The 22825-nt window shown below is 32.6% G+C and overlaps 1 protein-coding gene across 1 annotated transcript; it reads left to right on the top strand.

Moving 5' to 3' along the window:
• The first annotated feature begins 1997 nt into the window (after positions 1–1997).
• On the top strand, positions 1998–10015 carry LOC107894389 (protein DETOXIFICATION 18). The gene is made up of 6 exons (XM_016819665.2): positions 1998–2289; positions 2356–2900; positions 3092–3178; positions 9093–9331; positions 9428–9546; positions 9742–10015. Exons 1-6 carry the CDS (start codon positions 2032–2034, stop codon positions 9871–9873), a joined length of 1380 nt encoding a protein of 459 aa, XP_016675154.1. The 5' UTR covers positions 1998–2031; the 3' UTR covers positions 9874–10015.
• Positions 10016–22825: the final 12810 nt, after the last annotated feature.

Below are 22825 nucleotides of genomic sequence, written 5' to 3'. Positions count from 1 at the left end.
AGGAGGGGGGGCCCTAAGTGCCGCCCCCTACTATTCCTCCCTAAATATAAAATAATAATAATAATAATAATAATAATAAATTATAAAGTAAAATATGATAAAACTTAAAAATATAAAATGTCTTAATAGAAATAACAATAAAATAATCCTAAAATTTCCATTTTGTGAGTCAATTCGAACTCCTGTTAAATCTTTCACTTATTCATTCGTTTCTTGACATATCAGATAATAATTATACCTACATATATATAAATTTAACAATTCAAAATCAAATTAAGTAAAAATAATATTCAAAATTAATTAAAATAAATAATAAAGGTATATCGATTAAACGCATTATAATAATCATCTTAATATTAGTTACACTGAGTATAAAGGAAAAAAATCATAAACAAGGTTGATAGGTTAAATTATGAATACATACCTTTTTTTTTTTAATATTTATGATTTAAGTCATCTTTTTTATATTTATCGGCATAGGTTATTTTTGGAGAGATAAAGTGAAATCGCGTTTTACTGGATATATTTTCATTAAAAATTGATAATTTAGTTTTTTTTGTCAGATGGTTAAATGTTAATATTTTTTACCTTTAATTTTTGGGTTCGATCCATCTTCTACTCATGTTTGTTTTATTAATTTCATGTTATTTTCAACCTTTTTGTTTTTAAATTAATATTTTTAACATATTAACTCTTTTGGTTAGATAGTTAGATAATTGTCATTTCATTCTTCAGTTTGAAGTTCAATTCTTTTTATAAGCATTTTAATATGTATAGTTTATTTTTATGTTGTCTCAAGTTTTTTTTAATTAATAAATATATTATTTTCAAGGTTTTATAATTTTTAATTTATCTTTTTAATTGATAAATCTTTTATTTATAAAGTCAAATATTACTTTTGATATATATTTTTTTATATATAATTTTTATATGTCAAATATTTATTTCTTCACTTATATTGTGGGTATGGTGATTTCTAATATTATAAAATCAAATAATTATTTCAAATATCATTATTATTTCAAATATGTAAAATATTTCAAATATCATTGTTTTTTCATCTACATTGTGGGTATGATATTTTAAATATTTTTATATGTGAAATATTTCAATTAATTATTTCAAATACACATACAAAAATATATAATACTGAAATTTACTACACTCATGTAAAAATAAATATTACACAAATAAAAATTATTTGCAATAATAATGCACATATGTTTACTAAAAATAATGATGTTTGCTATAATTATTTGATTTATAAATAAAATATTTATTAATTAAAAAGATGAAGTAAAAAAAAAGAACTTAAAATAACTTGAAATAAAAAATACATAATAAAATGTTTATAGGAGGAATTTAACTTGGGACATGAAATCACAATTATTTTACCATTCAACCAAAAAAGCTAATGTATTAAAAATATTAATTAAAAATTAAAAAAAACTTTAAATAATATGAAATAAAAAATATAAATGTGAGTAAGAGAGAAATCGAACCTGAGACTCAACAACAAAAACACCAACATTTAACCATATAAAAAAAAAACTAAATTAGCAGTTTTCAGTGGATGTGTTTACACTTTCTCTCAGAAAAATACCTAAACTAATAAATATAAAAAAAAACCTAAAATCGTAAATATTTAAAAAACCGCATATATTTATAATTTAACCAGATATCATTACGTATCTTATTTACTTACTTTTACAGTTTTTAATTTTTAAGGACTTATGTCATCATAGTAACTTGTGGAATTTTTATAGGTATCAAATAATAATAATCTTAGAAGTAAACTCATTGAACTCCCAGAAATACTTCTAATTTGTCATTTTATTTCTTTATTTTAATATGGTGCAACATAAAAGTATAATCATATAAATGCAATGAATTCAATGCAGTAAAATGAAAATATTATATTCTATAAGGACCACAATGCAAAACTCGCAACACCTGATGTTCTATAATATAGTATTTAATGGACACCATCCATCTCAGAAGCGAGATAATCTTTCCTATAAAACTACAATAATGGAAAGTCCATTGAATGTAGAGGGTGCTAATGGCTGTAGACCAGAAGGAACAAATGGAAGGTGTTGGAAAAAAGTCATGGATTTGGGAGAGGCTAAGACTCAAATAATGTTTGCAGTGCCAATGGTGTTATCCAATGTTTTTTACTTCTCAATTACTATGGTTTCTGTCATGTTTGCTGGCCACCTTGGTGAGGTCGAGCTTGCTGGTTCAACGCTTGCCAATTCATGGGCCACTGTTACTGGTTTTGCTTTCATGGTAACCTCTTAGTTTAACCTTAATCTGCTTTTTCATGTTCTCGTCTCAGAATTTTTGTGAATTCAGACAGGTTTAAGTGGAGCATTGGAGACCCTTTGTGGTCAAGGATTTGGTGCAAAAATGCACAAAATGTTGGGGATTTACCTTCAAGCTTCTTGCATTATTTCCTTCTTTTTCTCGATTATCATATCGGTTTTATGGTCCTTCACTGAGCCAATCCTTGTTTTGCTTCACCAAGATCCTGAAATCTCGAGAGCTGCTGCTGTTTACATGAAGTATTTGATTCCTGGTTTATTTGCTTATGGTTTTCTTCAAAACATATTGAGGTTTCTTCAGACACAAAGCATTGTTATACCTTTGGTCGTGTTTTCTGTCGTTCCATTGGGTATCCATTTTGGGATTGTTTACAGTTTGGTAAACAAGACAAGTCTTGGTTATAAAGGTGCTCCCATGGCGGCTTCAGTTTCAATATGGATATCATTTCTTTTATTAGCTCTATATGTTCTTTTCGCCAACAAATTTCAGAACACATGGACCGGATTCTCTTTCGAATCATTTCGTTATATCATACGGAACTCCAAATTAGCCCTTCCTTCTGCAGCAATGATTTGGTGAGCATCCAACCCTTCATTTTCCGTATACTATTTATATTCGATATCCATGTTGATCCAAATGCATGAATATTTGAAAAAAGGAATTTGAACATTGTTACACATATTTATATTTAACACTCACACTCAAATCTTAGTAACATGTGAACCATAAATTTTTTTTTTTAATGTTTGAACTGATCTTCTGCTAGTTTGGAGGTCTGGGCTTTTGAGATTCTTGTCGTCTTAGCTGGTTTGATGCCAAATTCAGAAATATCAACTTCATTGGTTGCAATATGGTAAGCTTTTCTCTTCTTTTCTTCTTTCATCATATATTTTTCTTATCCAGTTTTACTAGGCATAAACATGGTGGATTTCTTTTGTTTTTCTTGATATCATCTCCTGTAGTGTGAATACCGAAGCTATTAGAATATACCCATACCCCATACTTTGCCCATACCTTTCCCATACCTACCCATACTTTGGAAAGGTCAAAGTTATGGGCACCAAATATTTTATTTAGTGTTGGGCATGGGAAAATAGCAATTTTTGGTCCCTAAGTGAATAGTGACTTTGCAAGGTGGCCCTTGAATCTCAACTATAAATAGGCCAACCATTGCTCATTCTCATTATCCCACATTTGCCATTCTCTACTTAAGGCATTGTTCTCTCTCCCTATTTGTAAAGTTTCACTTGTATTTTGGAGTGAAATATATTTGGTAGTGCCCGAGGACGTAGGCAAGATTTGCCGAACCTCGTTAAAATTCTGGTGTTCTTTACTATTTATTGTTCATATTTTGTGAATTTGATTGTAGTGATTTATTGTGCTATTAAATTACGATAGAGGGATATTCTGGCTAGGAAAGACTTGGTACTTAAGTGATCCTCGTGATCCACCTCTCTTTCCTGGGAATTGAACTTAGTGTGATTTTTTAGTACAATAATTTTACTCTTTCACACGCTTCCGCACAACAATTGGTATCAGAGCCAGATTCGTACTTGGGGAATACGACCGTTTACGGTACTATTCACGTATACGGCACTATTCACGTATACGGCACTATTCACGTATACGGTACTATTCACGTATACGGAACTATTCACGTATACGGTACTGTTCACGTATACAGTAGTTGGGATTGAGGAGAAAAATGGCAGCAGCATCGTCATCAGCAAGGACTACTGTGACAAATGCAAAATTTGAAGTAGAGAAATTTGACGGTACCAATAATTTTGGTATGTGGCAATGTGAGATCCTGGATGTCTTATGTCAGCAAGAGCTAGATATAGCCCTTGAAGAAAAACCTGACAAGATGGATGACAAGGAGTGGGCCAAGATCAATAGACAGGCGTGTGGTACAATCCGCCTATGTTTGGCCAAAGAGCAGAAGTACTCTGTCATGAGGGAGACATCAGCGAAGAAGTTATGGGATACACTGGAAGAAAAGTTTCTAACGAAAAGTCTTGAAAATAGGCTTTATATGAAAAAGAAACTTTATCGATTCACGTATGCACCCGGTATGTCGATGAATGACCATGTGAACTCATTCAATAAAATTTTAGCAGACTTGCTAAATTTGGATGAGAAATTTGAAGATGAAGACAAGGCATTATTGTTGTTGAATTCCCTTCCTGATGAATATGATCATCTTACCACCACATTGCTTCATGGGAAGGACACGATCACATTTGATGCAGTCTGTAGTGCGTTGTATAGATCTGAGACTCGAAAGAAAGATAAAAGAGATCACAGAGATACAACCGCAGAAGTCTTAACAGTAAGAGGTCGTTCACACAGCAGCAAATCTGGTAGAAGGGGAAAGTCCAAAGGGAGACCCGCCAAAGATGAATGTGCCTTTTGCCGTGAAAAAGGGCATTGGAAAAAGAATTGTCCTAAGCTACAAAAGGGCAAGGCTATTTCTAATGCATGTGTAGCGGAGCATGATGAGGAGTCAGACTTTAGCTTGGTTGGCATGGCAATGGCATGTCAAACGGATGAGTGGATATTGGATTCGGGATGTACTTACCATATGTGTCCTAATAATGACTGGTTTTCTAGTCTTGAAGAACTAGAAGGTGGAGTTGTTTTTATGGGCAATGATAGTGCCTGTAAGACAATGGGTGTAGGTACAATCAAATTGAAGAACCATGACGGCTCAATCCAAGTTCTGACAGATGTTCGCTATGTACCCAGCTTGAAGAAAAATCTCATCTCATTAGGGGCCCTAGAATCTAAAGGGCTCACAATCACTTTGAGAGATGGATTACTAAAGGTAGTAGCTGGGGTATTGACGGTGATGAAAGGCACTAGAAGAAATAACTTGTACTATTTAAATGGAAGTACAGTTATTGGATCAACATCAACAGCTTCTGCGAAAGATGCAGATTCAGAGGCTACCAGGTTATGGCATAGGCGATTGGGACATGCTGGTGAAAAAGCTTTGCAGACTTTGGCGAAGCAAGGCTTGTTGAAAGGTGCAAATTCTTGCAAATTGGAATTTTGTGAACATTGTGTTCTGGGCAAGCAGACGAGGGTAAAATTTGGTTCAGCAATTCACAATACGAAAGGAATTCTGGACTATGTTCACAGTGATGTGTGGGGACCTACCAAAGTGGCTTCTTTGGGAGGTATGCACTATTTTGTCACTTTTCTTGATGATTATTCAAGAAAAGTATGGGTGTATCTAATGAAAAGAAAAAATGAAGTTTTGGATGCATTTCTGAAGTGGAAGAAGATGGTGGAGACTCAGACAGGTCGAAAGGTCAAACGACTTCGATCAGATAATGGTACTGAGTACAAAAATGATCCATTTCTACAAGTATGTCAAGATGAGGGCATTGTGCGACACTTCACTGTTCGAGATACACCACAGCAGAATGGGGTGGCAGAACGCATGAATCGGACTATACTGGAGAAAGTTCGATGTATGTTGTCCAATGCTGGATTGGGCAAGGAATTTTGGGCTGAGGCAGTTACATATGCGTGCCATCTAATTAACCGATTGCCATCAGCTGCAATAAATGGAAAAACTCCTATGGAGATGTGGACTGGTAAACCTGCTACTGATTATGATTCTTTACATGTTTTTGGTTCCACTGCATATTATCATGTAAAAGAATCTAAGTTAGACCCAAGAGCAAAGAAAGCATTATTCATGGGTATAACTGGTGGTGTAAAAGGATACCGTCTCTGGTGTCCTGATACAAGGAAGATTGTTTTCAGTAGAGATGTAACTTTTGATGAATCAACCATGATGAAGAACGAGGATTCACAAAAGGATGACAAAACCAGTAGTACTTTGCAGCAGGTGGAGTTTGAAAAGGTTAATGATGATCCAGCTAATATTGAAAGAACAAATGATGAAGAAGTTTCGACCCAAGAACTTCTACAGCAACAAGATTCAATTGCATATAGGAGGCCAAGAAGAGAGATTCGTAAGCCTGCTCGCTTTGACGATATGGTGGCCTATGCACTTCCAATTGCAGATGATGATGTTCCTTCCACTTACACAGAAGCAATAATTAACTCTGATGGTGTAAAGTGGAAGCAAGCTATGAATGAAGAAATGCAGTCTCTTCATAAAAATAGGACTTGGGAGTTGGTGAGACTGCCCAAGGGAAAGAAGGCAATTGGATGCAAATGGGTATATGCAAAGAAGGAAGGATTTCCTGGTAAAAATGAAATTCGATACAAGGCTAGATTGGTAGCAAAGGGTTACGCTCAGAAAGAAGGAATAGACTACAATGAAGTGTTTTCTCCAGTTGTGAAGCATTCGTCTATTCGGATTTTGCTAGCCTTCGTTGCGCAATATGATCTTGAACTAGTTCAGCTTGATGTGAAGACAGCATTTTTACACGGTGATTTGGAAGAGGAAATCTATATGACTCAGCCTGATGGATTCAATGTTGCTGATAAAGAAAATTGGGTTTGCAAACTGACAAAGTCGCTTTATGGATTGAAACAATCTCCGAGGCAGTGGTACAAGCGATTTGATCAGTTCATGAAAGGGCAAAGGTACACAAGAAGTAAATTTGATCATTGCGTATATTTTCAGAAGCTACAAGAAGGAACTTTCATATACTTGCTCTTATATGTTGATGATATGCTGATAGCATCTAAGAGCAAAGTTGAGATTGAGAGATTGAAGACTCAACTCAATCTCGAGTTTGAGATGAAAGATCTAGGTGAAGCTAAGAAGATTCTTGGCATGGAAATATGTAGAGATAGAGCTCATGGCAGAGTTAGCTTGTCTCAGAAGAAGTATTTGAAGAAAGTACTACAGCAGTTTGGCATGAACGAGCAGACCAAACCTGTAAGTACCCCGTTGGCTTCTCATTTCAAGCTTTCTGCACAACTATCTCCTTCGACGAATACGGAACGAGAATACATGTTGCAAGTTCCGTATTCTAATGCAGTGGGTAGCTTGATGTATGCAATGGTGTGTACAAGACCCGACATTTCACAGGCAGTTAGTATAGTGAGCAGGTATATGCATAATCCTGGAAAAGGACATTGGCAAGCTGTGAAATGGATTCTACGGTATATTCAGAAGACCGTAGATGTTGGATTACTGTTCAAGCAGGATAATACACTTGGTAAAGGTGTTATTGGGTACGTTGATTCTGACTATGCCGGTGATTTGGACAAGCGAAGATCAACCACCGGTTATGTGTTTACACTTGCTGGAGGACCAATAAGTTGAAAGTCTACACTACAGTCTACAGTTGCGTTGTCAACCACAGAAGCCGAGTACATGGCTGTAACAGAGGCTGTAAAGGAGGCTATTTGGTTACAAGGTATGGCTAAAACCTTGGGGTTGGTTCAGGAGCATATTAACGTGTATTGTGATAGTCAAAGTGCTATTCATTTAGCAAAGAATCAAGTCTATCATGCACGTGCAAAACATATCGACGTACGATTCCATTTTGTGCGGGAAATTATTGAAGAGGGGAAAATTTGTCTTCAGAAGATCAAGACTGCAGATAATCCCGCAGATATGATGACCAAGGTGGTAACAGCAACCAAGTTCGAACATTGTTTGAACTTGATCAATATCCTGCAAGTTTAATAGTCGAAGAAGGCACTATCAAGTATTGTTGTCAAAGGCAAAAAGAATTGTGTGAAGATAAGATTATCCTAATCAAATCTTCAATGTGGAGATTATTAGAATATACCCATACCCCATACCTTGCCCATACCTTTCCCATACCTACCCATACTTTGGAAAGGTCAAAGTTATGGGCACCAAATATTTTATTTAGTGTTGGGCATGGGAAAATAGCAATTTTTGGTCCCTAAGTGAATAGTGACTTTGCAAGGTGGCCCTTGAATCTCAACTATAAATAGGCCAACCATTGCTCATTCTCATTATCCCACATTTGCCATTCTCTACTTAAGGCATTGTTCTCTCTCCCTATTTGTAAAGTTTCACTTGTATTTTGGAGTGAAATATATTTGGTAGTGCCCGAGGACGTAGGCAAGATTTGCCGAACCTCGTTAAAATTCTGGTGTTCTTTACTATTTATTGTTCATATTTTGTGAATTTGATTGTAGTGATTTATTGTGCTATTAAATTACGATAGAGGGATATTCTGGCTAGGAAAGACTTGGTACTTAAGTGATCCTCGTGATCCACCTCTCTTTCCTGGGAATTGAACTTAGTGTGATTTTTTAGTACAATAATTTTACTCTTTCACACGCTTCCGCACAACAGAAGCCATTGCCTTTATGATCACAATCGGCCTCAGTGCTGCAACAAGGTTAGTTTTTTCAATTGATTTCCATCTATGTTACTCTGTAAGTATTAGTATATACCTATAAAAAAACTGAAAATGTAAAATAATTATGGTAATAATGTATTTGTAACTTGTTATATCTCTACCTCAATTTAGATTTGATTGGATCTTCCATTAAGACAAAAAGAACCACTGAGTGGCATAATTGGATAAAATCATTATTCTCCTATAAAGATCCAAATGTATAAGGGATCTCTCTCTACTCAAAACCCTAATACACTGAGCTCTTACCACCTTTACCTGAATCTTTCAACATTTTCAACTCTCAATCTTAAAATGGATGAACTGGCCTTCCCTATCACCGTCCCCTCTCCTCCTCCTCCATCTGTGTATCAACACCACCATTATTTAAATCTTGGGATGAGAGTATAAAACATATATTAATGAGATAATGGAAATTTTTTGTTTGTTTCCCAGCACAAGAGTGTCAAATGAACTAGGGGCAGGAAATGCAAACCAAGCAAAGCATGCCATGAAAGTGACTCTCAAGCTCTCCATCCTTCTTGCAGTAGCAGTTGTTGTATCGCTAGCCTTGGGACATGATATTTGGGCCGGTTTCTTTAGTGATAGCCATTCCATAAACAAAAAATTTGCAGAGATGACACCGTTGCTCATCCCCTCAATAGCGGTTGATGCCATACAAGGTGTCTTATCAGGTTCGAAATACATCCAACAATTCACATGTACACGTTCACGTATCGTGTTTGAAATTATGAGTCTAATTTAAAACCATCGATCTTGTGAGGTTGCAGGGGCTGTAAGGGGATGTGGTTGGCAACGTGTGACAGTATTGGCTAACTTGGGGGCTTTCTACTTCATTGGCATGCCAATTGCGATTGTTCTTGGATTCAAGTTTCATCTATATGTTAAGGTAAGGAAATTATGAATCCCAATAGAGAAATCTCATGCAATTGTTTTATAAACAGTTTTATTTCTTCATTACTATTCATTGGTATTTTTAAATCATTAGTTAATAAAAATGGCGGACTTAGGATGTTAATCAAGTTTTCTTTATTATATTTTTGAAGTTTTGGCCTACTAATTATTTTCTTTGTGATTTATTCAGGGTTTATGGATAGGCTTAATATGTGGTTTATGCTGTCAAGCTTGCACCCTTATGTTAATTACATTTTATAAAAAATGGGCAAAAATTGATCTTTTAGGAAAGGATAATAGTGAAACTCAACTTTCCGTTTAATTTCTCTTGATATGTTTTCTATTTAAATTTGAATATGTATTTACTTAACTCACTTGAAGAAACGATTGCATGCAAGTCATTATGTAACATGAGTATTTTTTTTTTCCTAAAATAATAATAAAAATGAATGTCTCATTTGATAAGTCATTATGTTAATATTTAACATTGTTTACCAACATATTTATAATTTTTTATTGTTATTTTTTTAAAACAAACAACAAAGTTACATCAAATTAAATTATTCAAAATTAAGTACCACTAGCTTCATTAGAGATGTCATTATAACCTTGTAGCCTTGTTTTCCATCCTAAACTAAGTTTAGCCAAACTAGTAACTAGATTGACCTCCTTAGGAACATACTTTATCCATCATTGTCCTTTAGTTCTTATAATCCGTTGGACCCTCACACTACCTTGTAAGGCTCTAATTACCTCCAGATTATCAATCTGAATAATAACCCTTTTAAAACCTTTAGTAAGCAAAATGAGTATATCAACCAAAATACCCCATAGTTCAGTCTAAAAAATTGTGCATTTTACCAAATAGTGATTCAACCCCAAGATTCAATTCTTATTCTAATCACGCAACACTTCACCAGTAAAATCCGTTACAGTGTATTCATTGATTATACATAAATTTTCTTATTAATAAAAGACTTTCTAATTTTTAATTTTAAAACCTCTTAAATATGAGTAAAATTTCCTTAAATTATGATATGCAAAATTATAACTATCTTATAAAATTGTCAAGTAATTATTAATTATTTAAAATTTTTTAAAAATACAAAAGCTTCATTATGAATTAATTATCTAATATACATATCTTTTAATAATGCTATGATTTCTTTTCCTATCAAAAAATTTGTAACATCCCTAACCCGTTTCCATCGTTGGAATGGGTTACGATATATTACCAAACCGAATACTTATTCAAAAATTTTCATGCATCTACTTCTATCATCTTCATTTCATTAAGTTCATCTTATAACAACCATATCATACGATTTTATATTATGTTCAGACATAACCAGACGAACCATTATGCTATCTCAAATTAAATACTAAGATCAAATACAATAGCCAAATTACAATTAATCACCTATATAAATGTGTCATAATCGAACCACCCCAAAAACACATAATCAATATTTCTTAGCATTTTCAACACTCAAACATATGTATATATATAATTCATTAATAGCATTACACATCATAACCAAGACGAATTATACCATGATTAAACATAACCAAATTCAAACTTAGTATTTAAGCCATATTCGCATGGCTGGAAGTATACATATCAAAGTTCAAACAAAATACATATTAGCCTATACATGCCGAAATGTTCATTTAGATCAACTAAGAAGAGGGTACCAAAATGTTGCAAGCTGGTGTGATGACTTCGACGATGGTTCCAAGCACGCAAAATGGGTCAAAGAAATCTAAATAAGAGACAAGTAAAAGCATCAAATGATTTTTCAACTCAGTAAGTCATAAGCAATAAAATGCAACAATTAACTTAATGTGCCGGAATATAAGCTAAAAAGGTCCATATATTATCTAAATCATCAATTCAACTACTAGTCAACTATTACTATTAAATCAAAGTATTATATAACCGAATACCTTAATTCTTTCCTCCCATATTTAAATATGATGAAATAGATGCATTCACGCATATATGTTTCAATTTTCATGTCTCCCATTTCTTATTTTAACAATAGTTTTTTTTCTTTTAGTTCCTGTATTTATTTTATCAACAACCGATTTCGCACACGCGGTGCTCCATCAAGGAAATTTGCACCCATAGTGCCATGTTAACCCGCACACATAGTGCCTTAATAATCCATACACATATCGACGATTCAAATCCGCACACATAGTGCCGTATAAATCCGCACACATAGTGCTATACAAATCTGCACACATAGTGCCATTCAAATCCGCACACATAGTGCCAAGGTCATTTCGTTATAACAAAGTGATTGATTTAATTAACTAAATATAATCGGCCACCCACCTTTCAATCAAAAGAATATGTAAACGAGAGTAATTTCTTCATGATATGTATATACCAATTATGTATAGAATAACCAACCTTAATTGCGTATAGACTTACCTTGTGTTGGATAAAACAATTCCAATCGACTACTCGATACTCTTCGCTTTGCCCTTGCTTGATTCCCCTCCTTTAAGTTCTTGAGCTAAAAATAAATAAAGTAACTAGTTTAATCGCCTTGCTAGCTATTTATATCCAATAATATTAATGATTCTCACTACGTCTTACAACCGTCATTGTTCAAGATATTAAAACTTCAACTAATGTTCATCTAATGCCTCAAGGCCGAATATATTATCACTACCAAAATAACAATTGTTCATCATTTTGTCATTTAACACATGGTTTAACCTTATAGAAACTTTGACCGTATACTTCTAATTTCATACATTCAATATCTTAATGCCCATTACAATCACTCCCATGATCATAATTTAAATTCGGCATTCATATACCAACTATTTTAACCGAATTCTCCACAACACCTAGACTAAAATATGCACCTTAAACCTAGTACATTTTCATTATATCTTTCACTCCTAAAACATGAAAATATAAGTCTTACCCCCTCTCCCATGTTTCGGTCAATTACTCAAATTATCTTATAACATGATTTTTTTTTTTTGCATTTCAACTCATCTATCATGATTCGTTCGGCCTTAATAATAAACCACTTTTCATACAAGGACATAACAATTAAAATGGACCTTCCATTTAAACCCCCTTATGGCCGAATGCACAAAGAATTTCCCAACTACTAGTTCAACAAGTTCAAATCCAATCCATCATCTACCTATTCAATACCACATTAAAACAACCCCAAATTCTAGCACTTGATATACGGCTTAGTGCCCAAACCACCATAGAAGTTTGAATTATTATTATTATTATTATTTTTAACATTGCTAAAATGCATTTTACAAACTAACTTAAACATATAAAAAGATTTAACCCAACACTTCAAACTTACCTCCTACTAGCAAGAAGAAAATGTCGAATTGCCTTGGTTTCTTTCTTTTGTTTCGGCTTTGGAAGAAGAAGAAGATAAACACCCTCTCTCTCCTTCCATTTCTTCTTTATTCATCTTTTTTTTTATAACAAAATATTATAATTAATTAAACTTAGTGGAGGGACATCATTACTTGGCCGGCCACTTATTAAATTTTTGGGCATTTTGACATGCAAACCCAAGCTTTCACACTTTGTAGTTATTTAGTCATTACAATATTTACCTATCATATTTTCTTAGTTTCTCAACTAAGACCTTTCAAGTAAAATTCACATTCATAGGACTAAATTAAAACACCAAATTTTCACACATTCACTATCACACATTGAATATATTTAAATAAATTTTTAATAAATTTTTATGACTCGATTTTGTGGTCCCGAAACCACATTCCGACTAGGGTCAAATTAGGGCTGTCACAAAATTTATTGAAATTATATATTAAAAGCTAAATTAATTTCTCATGTTAATTATGGCCTACATTATAAGTCTAAAAAGACATTTTAATTAAGGCGTATAATGTATTTTAAAAAGTTGAGGATTCATATTAACATGTACATCAATTACTTAAAATATTAGTAAATGTTACATATTATTTTTTAAAAACCTTTTTAAACATGAATTAAATATTGTAACTGAATTAAAATATGCAAATATATATATATATATATATAAAAGGAGAATAAAAATGAAAACACTTAATTCTAACATACTTGATTTAGTAAACATCTTAATAGAAATATATCCTTAATCAAAACACTACTATATTTGTATAAGGCCAATCAACACCAGGAAAGTGTATATGAATGTTATTATTTATTTCTCTTATTTTAATGGTAAAATATTCTGAACAATTGATCTTTCACAACTAAACCAATTTATATTGTAAAACATATTACTTTAAATATATAAAAAATCAAATTCTATTCCTAAATAGTATATAAATAACAGTATAGGGAGTAGGATCGATCCTACAAGGAATGAAATATCTAAAATTCTCGTTTGAAATAATCAAGTTACATGAAAAAAAGCTATTGTGCCCTCAACATGTGACGATTTGTATGAAAAATAAAAAAAGGACTCAATCTAATTAAAACAAAAAGGTTTATATGTAAAAAGAGCCCTTAAAAATATAATAAAAAAATCAATTAATCTCCTTATTGAATTCACACCCAATTAAGCCCCTGCCGTTAACTAAAATTATTAATTAAGCTCCTCCATTAACAGTTTCCTTTGTTGAGCACATTGATCGTTAATTGACAAATCAAGCAGATGGTGACACGTGACAATTTTTGGTTTAATCTAATATTTTTTCAATAAAAATATTTAAAAAAAAATTCAAAAGAATTTATTAAAAGATATAAATGTTATTATTTATTAAAAAATATTAAAAATATGAAAATTGATATAAACTTATAAAAATAATTAAAATATTATAATAATTATAATAATTCTAATAAATTATAAAATTAATAAAACATATTTAAAATAATTAAAATTGTATAAAAATATTTAAAATCATAAAAATTATAAAAAATATAAAAAAGTATTAAAATTGATATCAACTTATAAAATTTATAAATAAAACCATTAAAACTTGAACTAGATCGGATTAGTCGGTTGGACCGATTAGACCGAAATTGGTAAAGATATCGATTTGGAGAAAATGTAATATTCTTAACCCAGCCCAGTCGTTACAGCCGGATTCTGGATGCTACATTGGCCACCGCAATGACCTAGTAAAATTGTTCAGTTTCATAAGTATTAATTTGACTGGCTTTAGGAAATTTGGAGAAGTTGTCTTGGGATTGCCAAAACGTCAAATAATTAAGTCGAATATGCTTAGAGTCTAGTTATTAAAAGTTGTGTCATTTGAAAAAAAAAACTTAATTGCTTTTGTCAACTTGCCTTTTTAAAACTCTCATTTCATTGTTATGCAATGGAAAAAGTGAAGCCTTTGGTTTTATATGAAAAACCATGTCTTATGCAATATTAAGCCAGTTATTAGGATTGTTTGATTTTTAACAAAATTGCTTGCATGTAAAATCCCAATTAAAAACAAACCCATGTCACAGTCCAAAATAAGCAATACAACCCCAAAATCAATGATAAAGTACTTTATCTAAAATGTCCGAGACAAGTCCTCCAAATGTCATGTCCGACCGTAACCTCACGGGTTATCTCTAAGAAATAAAACTATGGGGGTTAGTGTGAGTCTTAAACAAAATAACCAGTGTATCGATGAAATATACAAGCTATCAAACATTCAGTAAAGCCTATAGCCAACAATAAAACATAAAACTCAGTAGAGCATGACATCATCGAACACAGTGTATACGATACTTATGCATAGACGTGCTCATATAAAATGGTCCAAAGTTTCCTACCCATCCTTCCGTTACAAACCATGAGTTCCCTAGAACTCATTATCCATACACCAAATTAGTAGTAGTCGTAGCTCAATGTAGAGAAATCACTAATAATAATTTGCTGATAGACTACCAGTAATTCACGGATAAACCGTCAGCAATTTACGGATAAACTGCCAATACTCTAAACAATACTCCAAGGTTGCAAATTAACTGTCAATATAAAATTTTGGATAAACCGTTAGTACTCCATAGAACTCCTCCGTCACCAATCAGTCCCAATTCCTATGCAATGAAATATGTCATATCAATCATGTTGCATATCATGCTCATAAATAACAATTCCAGTAATGATGGCATGTTTAGCATGCATTCAATTTATCGGTATCAGTGGCATGCTTTTCATGCATTCAGTATTAAAAATATCAATCAATGGCATGCTTTGACATGCATGCAATAAACAAAGTAACAATCAGTGGCATGCAATATATGCAGTCAATTATACAGTAACAATCATCATGCTTAACAATACAAGACATATAACAACATGCATTCAGCCAAACAATTAATAACGAAAGGCATACAATCAATTAACCCTTATACACATTTGGTTAATTACACTTTAAAGCCCTAGAACATTCGGCCAATGCCAATTAGGCCACTTAGTGCATTTGGCTATCACCCATTACTAGTTACCAAAATTTGACCAACTTTGCATAGTCAATAAACATTCGGCTGAAACAATAAGGTACATACATGCTTTCACAATCACCAAACACACAAAGTTAGGACCCACACCTGAATAACGGAAATCCAAAGCACTAACACTAGTCCGTAGCTCCTATGTTTCAGGTCTAACTAGATCTTGATCAAATCTGTACTTAACATACACAAAACACATGTTAGAAACAACCATTAACACCATATAAGGTTTACCCAAAATAGATAAAAAGATTCGATTTTTAGATATGGTTTTCGAGATCACTACTTACATGATTTCGGTTTTAAATGGAGATGCGAACAACCTCTGATGCAACCAAATTTTCGAGCGATTCGATTCTGAACCTTCATCAAAATAAACACGTAAAATTAACACATGAGATTCAACCATAAACACTTGTAATATTAGGCTAACATAAGAAGAAAAGAAACTAAAACGAAAAAAATCTAATATAATATCACTTACGCTTCCTGGATTTTCAGATCTAAGATGATGACCAACCTAGAAAAACTAATGATCACATATTAAAAAAAAAAGAAAGAAATGCCAGCACAGATTCAACCAAAGCAAAAGAAATAAAAGAGATAATGAGAGGAATCAAATTGGCAACACAAAAATGGTGGATGATCAACAAATATTCGACCAATAGAAAAAAGAAGTGAAGAAGAAATAAAATAAAATAATGAGAAGGGGAGGAAAGCAACGGAGAAACGGTGGCCACAACTGGTAGAGGAAAAGAGGAAATGGGGGCTAATTTGTCGTAATTCAGTGTAGCAGATTATTTTAGTTTTCATACTTAAGGAGCTTGAATACAAGAAATTATAATATGTTTTACTTAGTTTTATTTATTTTAACTTTAATTTAATAAAAAATGTAAATTGAGTCATTTTATGACCTTAGGGGCTGAATGAGGCTTAAGGGTGAGCTAATGTACTTAGTAAGTGTACTTAATAAGAGCTCAAAGCTAGTCGTCGTGTTGTAACACAAAAGATCCAATTTTGCAACATAGGGAGCAGAATACAAGAATACCAATATTGCCTTTGGTGTCGCGACATAGCCAAAGGATGTCGCAACACACCCCTGAAGCTTAACTTGAGGCTAGAGTATACTGCCTTCAATGTCGCAACATAAGCCCTTGGTGTTGCGACATTGGCCTTGTACAAGAATAATTACAGGCGAGGGGTGTTTTGGTCTGCACAATGAAAATTAACACGAAAACGTCAGCAAACCTAAGGCTAAGGACAATGACCAACCCTAACTATATAAATAGGCTCATTTAATACTTTTTAGGGTTTTCCATATTTTAGAATTTTCTTTGTAATTTTAGTTTCAATTTTATTTCCTTTACCCTTTAGATTTATTTATAGTTATTTTTTTCGTGTTCTTTGGAGAACTTGATTTGTAGATGCAATCAAACTCTTTTGGATTTTTGCACTTTCATCCATAAAATATATTTAAGATTCTCTTAAAAATTATTCTTGAGTTGTTCATTATGCTTATCTTATTTATCAAGTTTATTGTGTTTATGGATTCCATGAGGAACTAATCCTCTTATGGAGGATTAGTGAATGGAAGTGTGATTAATTAATTACTATGTATGGTTTTCTCAGCGGATCAGTTGTTTGGGAAAGAAAGAACTTAAACCTTAGGATTGATGTCCCCAGGAAGTCATTTAGGTAAGAATTAACCCAAAATTGGTATGACCTATCCGTGAACTCCTTACCCCTGAACCGGCCTGGACTATAAGGTAGTGACTAGTTGATTGAAGTAGAAACCTGAAATAAGAATTAGTTATGATCATCAAAGTGAGATAATCATCCATAGTTAGATTTGGTTGAGTTTAGATCTTAGTTTTCTAAAGTTCATGTTTTTATGTTCTTTTATTTATTTTCTTATAAAATCTAGCTTCTTTATTAATTTTATATTTATCGTAACATAATTTATCTAAAGTACTAATTAGATCTATTTTCAATTACGTTAAAGTTAATTTAGTACTCACCTCCCTTGGGTGCGATCCTCGAAGTACTCACCTACTTCATTGTAAAAACTATATTACAACTTGACCTATATACTTGTGGACACCGCCTCAATTCCATACATTTAGTTGTAGTATTTACACCCTGGACGTTAGTACATCTGGAGGTGATTAGCAGTCCAATGATGTAAAAAAAATTAAGGTTTTAGGGGCGACAAGGCAAGGATGAAGAACAAAAATCTAAGAAAGAGAGAAAATGAAAAAAGAAAAAAAAACAGGGTGGGACGACAATAAGAGAGGAAAAATGATCAAAAGAGTGACTAAAAAAATATGATATATATATATTAGGGTTTACAATGCATGGGATGGCACAACTAGGATTTTGGAACAAAAATGCTGAAAATAAAAGTTATGCGAGGGAAGGGATTCAAACTCGAGTTTCAAGGACAATTTCACTAACGTTTAACCATTAGACCAGTAGCTCATTTTATTCAATCGCACAAAAGATATCAATAAATTTGGAGCGTGACAGAAAGCCATTAGACCGGTTGACCTTGGAACCAGACTGTTAAACCAATTTTTTTAATATATTTTTTTAATTTTAATGTTTTGTTTAATTGAACTAGACGAATCAATCAAATTGACAAACCGATCGCCTAATCGGTTTGACCACCGGTCTGGTTCTAAAAATCTTCGTTTGAACATTTCATTCTGACATATACTAATAGTTGGATAATGAAATTTTGGTTTTATAAAAATATTAAAAATAAAAAATTGGTTCAACTGTCTGATTCCTAGGTCAATCAATCTAATGGCTTTCTTCGGACTAGTACCCTTTCCAATTTCAGGCTAACCTGTCCAATTCAAGTTTTTATAATTTTTTTATAAGTTTATATCAATTTTAATATTTTTTAATTTTTAAATAATTTTGATACGTTCTTTTTAATTTTAAATATTTTAAATAAGTTTTATTCATTTTATAAATTATTTATAATTTATTAGAACTCATTAGATTTTTTATATTTTATAATTTTATAGTTTTAATAAGTTTATATCAATTTTAAATTTTTTATTATATTATTAATATTTAACTTTACAACATTTTATGATTTTTAATCATTTTTTATGGAAAAATATTAAATTGAATCAGAATTTGCCACATGTCACTATCTGATTGGCCTGTTAATGACGAAAATTGTTAACAGAGTGGCTTAATTGATTATTTTAGTTAATAACAGGGGCCTCATTGGGTGCGAATTTAATAAAGGGGCTTAATTGTATTTTTTTCCATTTACTAAGGGTTTTTTTGACATATAAGTCAAATAAAAGTAACAGAAATAAATAAAACAAAAATAGCAATAAAATAAACAGAAACAAAAAAGATTGAATAAACTGATGTAACAATGCTCTAGTTTTAGGCTTGATTTTGGTTCTGGTTTTGAACTAATCTTGGATAATGAGTTTTCTATACAACTGATAAGTCGATTATAATGATTGAGGACGCCTTAGACCATAGGGCACCAGCCCTTCCTTCTGTAAATTAGTTGCGGGACAATAGCTAACCTATGATTTAACTCCTTTGTAGCTTTGCAAACTAGAAGGATCTGACTCGAATCAACGACTTCAATTTGTCACGCCAATTTGTTCTTTGATAGATCGATTACGATAATTACGAATCGTATTGATCCTTCCAACTGAATGTCACATAACACTGAATCAACGAACCCTTTTTTACTTGATACTATTGTAGTGGGCCAAATATGCCCGGGCCCGTTACAAACAAAAAAAAACAACATAAAATAAATAAAACCATCACAGTCTATTAAATGTTTAAAGTCCAATTACATGACCCAAAATCCCAACCCATTTACAATAGCCCGATCCTAAGCCTAACTACCCTAGCCCAAGAACACAAGCTAGGGCAGAACCCTAGGTCATCCCTTGTCCCATGCGCCGTAACCAGCAACCCCAGCAGCTCCAGGCCCCCGTACGCCCCAGCCTCCTGGCGCCACGCCCGCGCCCCGTACACCAGCGCACACCTGTACCTGCGAAGAAAGGACAAACCACAACAGCCAATACGGGCAAGAAAACAAAGAAATTGTATATTTTTCATTTTTTGTTTTTTTTCTTTTCTTTTTCCTTTTGGTCTCTCGGCTATAAAGCTTGAAGAGAATCGCTTGTAACGGGTTACGCACGGAAAAACAAAAAAAAGCAATAGAAAGGAAAGCAAGGTGATTTTTCGATTCCAAAAATTCCCAGAATGTTTCATTTTCTTTAGTTTCTTTTTGATTCGTGACTCCCGTATTCGAAAAAGAAGGGAACAAGAGGCTTACCTCGTGAGTCTGCCGTCGGCTCCTCCTGACTTCGTCGAAATCGAAGGTGAAGGAGGGGTCTCAAGGCCGAAAACTGCCTTCAAAAGACAAGTGTACCTGCGGTTGGGGATGATGGAGGCAAGGGCCAAGGAATTTGGTTGAAGGTGGCTAAAGGAAAACGAAACTAGGGTTAGAATGGCTGAATAGCCAAGTTTCAACCCTTATAAAGGGCCTAATACGGCGTCGTTTGAGCCTGTTGTTGTGGCTCCTAAAACGGCGTCGTGGGGATTTAACCCGACCCGATCCGCCCTCTTCACCCTAGGGATCCGCGCTTTTCTACGGGGAGGGATTATTTCACCCCAGATCCTCCCTATCTGCGCCATTATTCGATTGAGCCCCTTTTACGTTTTCCTTCTTATAATTTTTACCTGAGATTTGTATGAGTTTTTTTTAATTTGGCCCACAACTGAACGCGCTTTTGCACTTTTGGGACAATTGTTGCCTTAATCCTCAAATATCTGAGCGTGTTGTGCCTTAATCCTTAGTTATGATTTATTGCTTTATTGATTTGTAAATTGCCCTTTTAGTTTTATTTTTTATTTCAATTAAATCCTTTTTGGTTCATCCATCATCTTCAACATTTTTATTCTTTCAAGCCCTTTTATTTTCGAAAATCTATTCATATCTATGTGTGAAAATATATACTTATTTCCATTTTCAATTTGTTTGTTTAAAATATTCTTATATATACGTATATACATAAATATATATATGTGAACTTTAAAATAAAAATTAATGTATTTTCGTACATATAATAGTTTTCAACTCCATTCTTGTATTTTAATACATATTTTTATGTTATTCAAACATGCGTTGTACATACATTCTACATAAGATTTGAATTATTTTATGTCTATTTATCTTAGTACATATATTTGACTTGCATACATCATCAAATCTACGTATCATCATTTCTATATTTATTCACATGTATTCTCTTCTAAATTTGTATATATACATCAATACACTTGTTACTTTAATAGATTTTTATTTTAAGATACTTTTGCTTTATGATTTATTCAAGTATTTTTTTTATTATATGTAAAATTATTTTGGAAATTCCATCTTTGTAATTATAAAGTGATCATGTTTTAATATTCCTTTATCCTATATTACTCTCGTGTTCTATATGGCCTCTTATTTAAATCCTTTGATACAAAGATATGTATATAGATTTTAGTGTAACCTAAGATTTTACATCTATTATTATTAGTTTAATAATTATTTTTAAAGCTATCTATATGTGCATATATTTTATGAACGTACTTTATGTATTATATTTTGCCATATGTCTTCATTGTTCCTTTTTATATTAGGCATACTATTTAAGATCGTCATGTAGTTTGTCAATTTTAAAATATTTTTGTGTTTTAAAAATTTTTACTTGCAACTTGATTCGAATTTTCATTCTTTGACATCCATTTCAATATATATATATACCCCTTTTTTTAACTTGTCAACCTATATATATATATACCCAGCTTATTAATCTTATACCATTTTGATTTCTACATTTCATTTGCTTCACGCATATCTTGTTGTTTTCTTTATATCTTATGGCATGAATATATATAATCGTTGCATGGTATTCATCTTAATGGTTTGTTAATTACTCTTTGTATGTGATTGAAATTTGATTATGATCTTTAGATTAATTATATTTAATTACATATTCTGCTAGTCGATTAATGTTACTATCCATCAAGCATCGTACCGTCATATGTGCCCTTTACCCTATACCATTGTTTCACTTAATTTTTGAAATGTGGTTCTCTAAAACCTAAATTTTATAAAATTCAAATTTTCATGATTAATCTCATCTCATTTCAAATCGAGTTAATATATATTAAGTTAGTTTTATAAGCATTCGGTTAAGAATTCTTTAAAATGAAGATGAGATTCGATCTTTAGCAATTCGCGAAATAGTGCCCTAATGTGTTGGGTTGCAATTTTGCGTTTGCTCAAAATAATCGAATATCACTTCAAAATTTCACTCATGTCTTTTAATATTCTTCAAAACGAAGACGAGATTCGATATTTAGCAATTCGCGGAATCATGCGCTAACGTGTTGGGTTGCAATTTCACGTTTGCTCAAAATAATCGAGTATCCCTTCAAAATTTCCTTTCATATCTTCTAAAAATAATTTAAAACGAAGGCAATATTTGGCGTTTGACAATTCGAGAATCATGCCCCATCGTGCTAGGTTGTGATTTCTTGTTTGCTCAAAACGATCGAACGTTCCTTTACATTCTTAATCATGTTTATAAAAAATACTTAAAAACGAAGACGATGTTCAATATTTCGCGATTTGAGAATCGGGCCCTATAGTGCTGGGTCGTGTTTTTGCATTGGTTCGAAACAATTGAACATTCCTTTGGAATTTCACTCACATTTCCTAAAATCTTTCAAAATGAAGGCGATGTTTGATGTTTGGCGATTTAAGAAT

Source organism: Gossypium hirsutum, chromosome A13 (genome assembly GCF_007990345.1).
Source record: "Gossypium hirsutum isolate 1008001.06 chromosome A13, Gossypium_hirsutum_v2.1, whole genome shotgun sequence".
NCBI lineage: Eukaryota > Viridiplantae > Streptophyta > Magnoliopsida > Malvales > Malvaceae > Gossypium > Gossypium hirsutum.
This window is presented reverse-complemented; position numbering and strand designations above follow the sequence as displayed.

Excerpts from the sequence above, each read along its gene's own strand:
- LOC107894389 (XM_016819665.2), top strand. The coding sequence starts at position 2,032 with ATGGAAAGTCCATTGAATGTAGAGGGTGCTAATGGCTGTAGACCAGAA. Across the intron at positions 2,290-2,355 it reads TTACTGGTTTTGCTTTCATG|ACAGGTTTAAGTGGAGCATT; the intron begins GTAACCTCTTAG and ends TTGTGAATTCAG. Across the intron at positions 2,901-3,091 it reads CCTTCTGCAGCAATGATTTG|TTTGGAGGTCTGGGCTTTTG; the intron begins GTGAGCATCCAA and ends ATCTTCTGCTAG.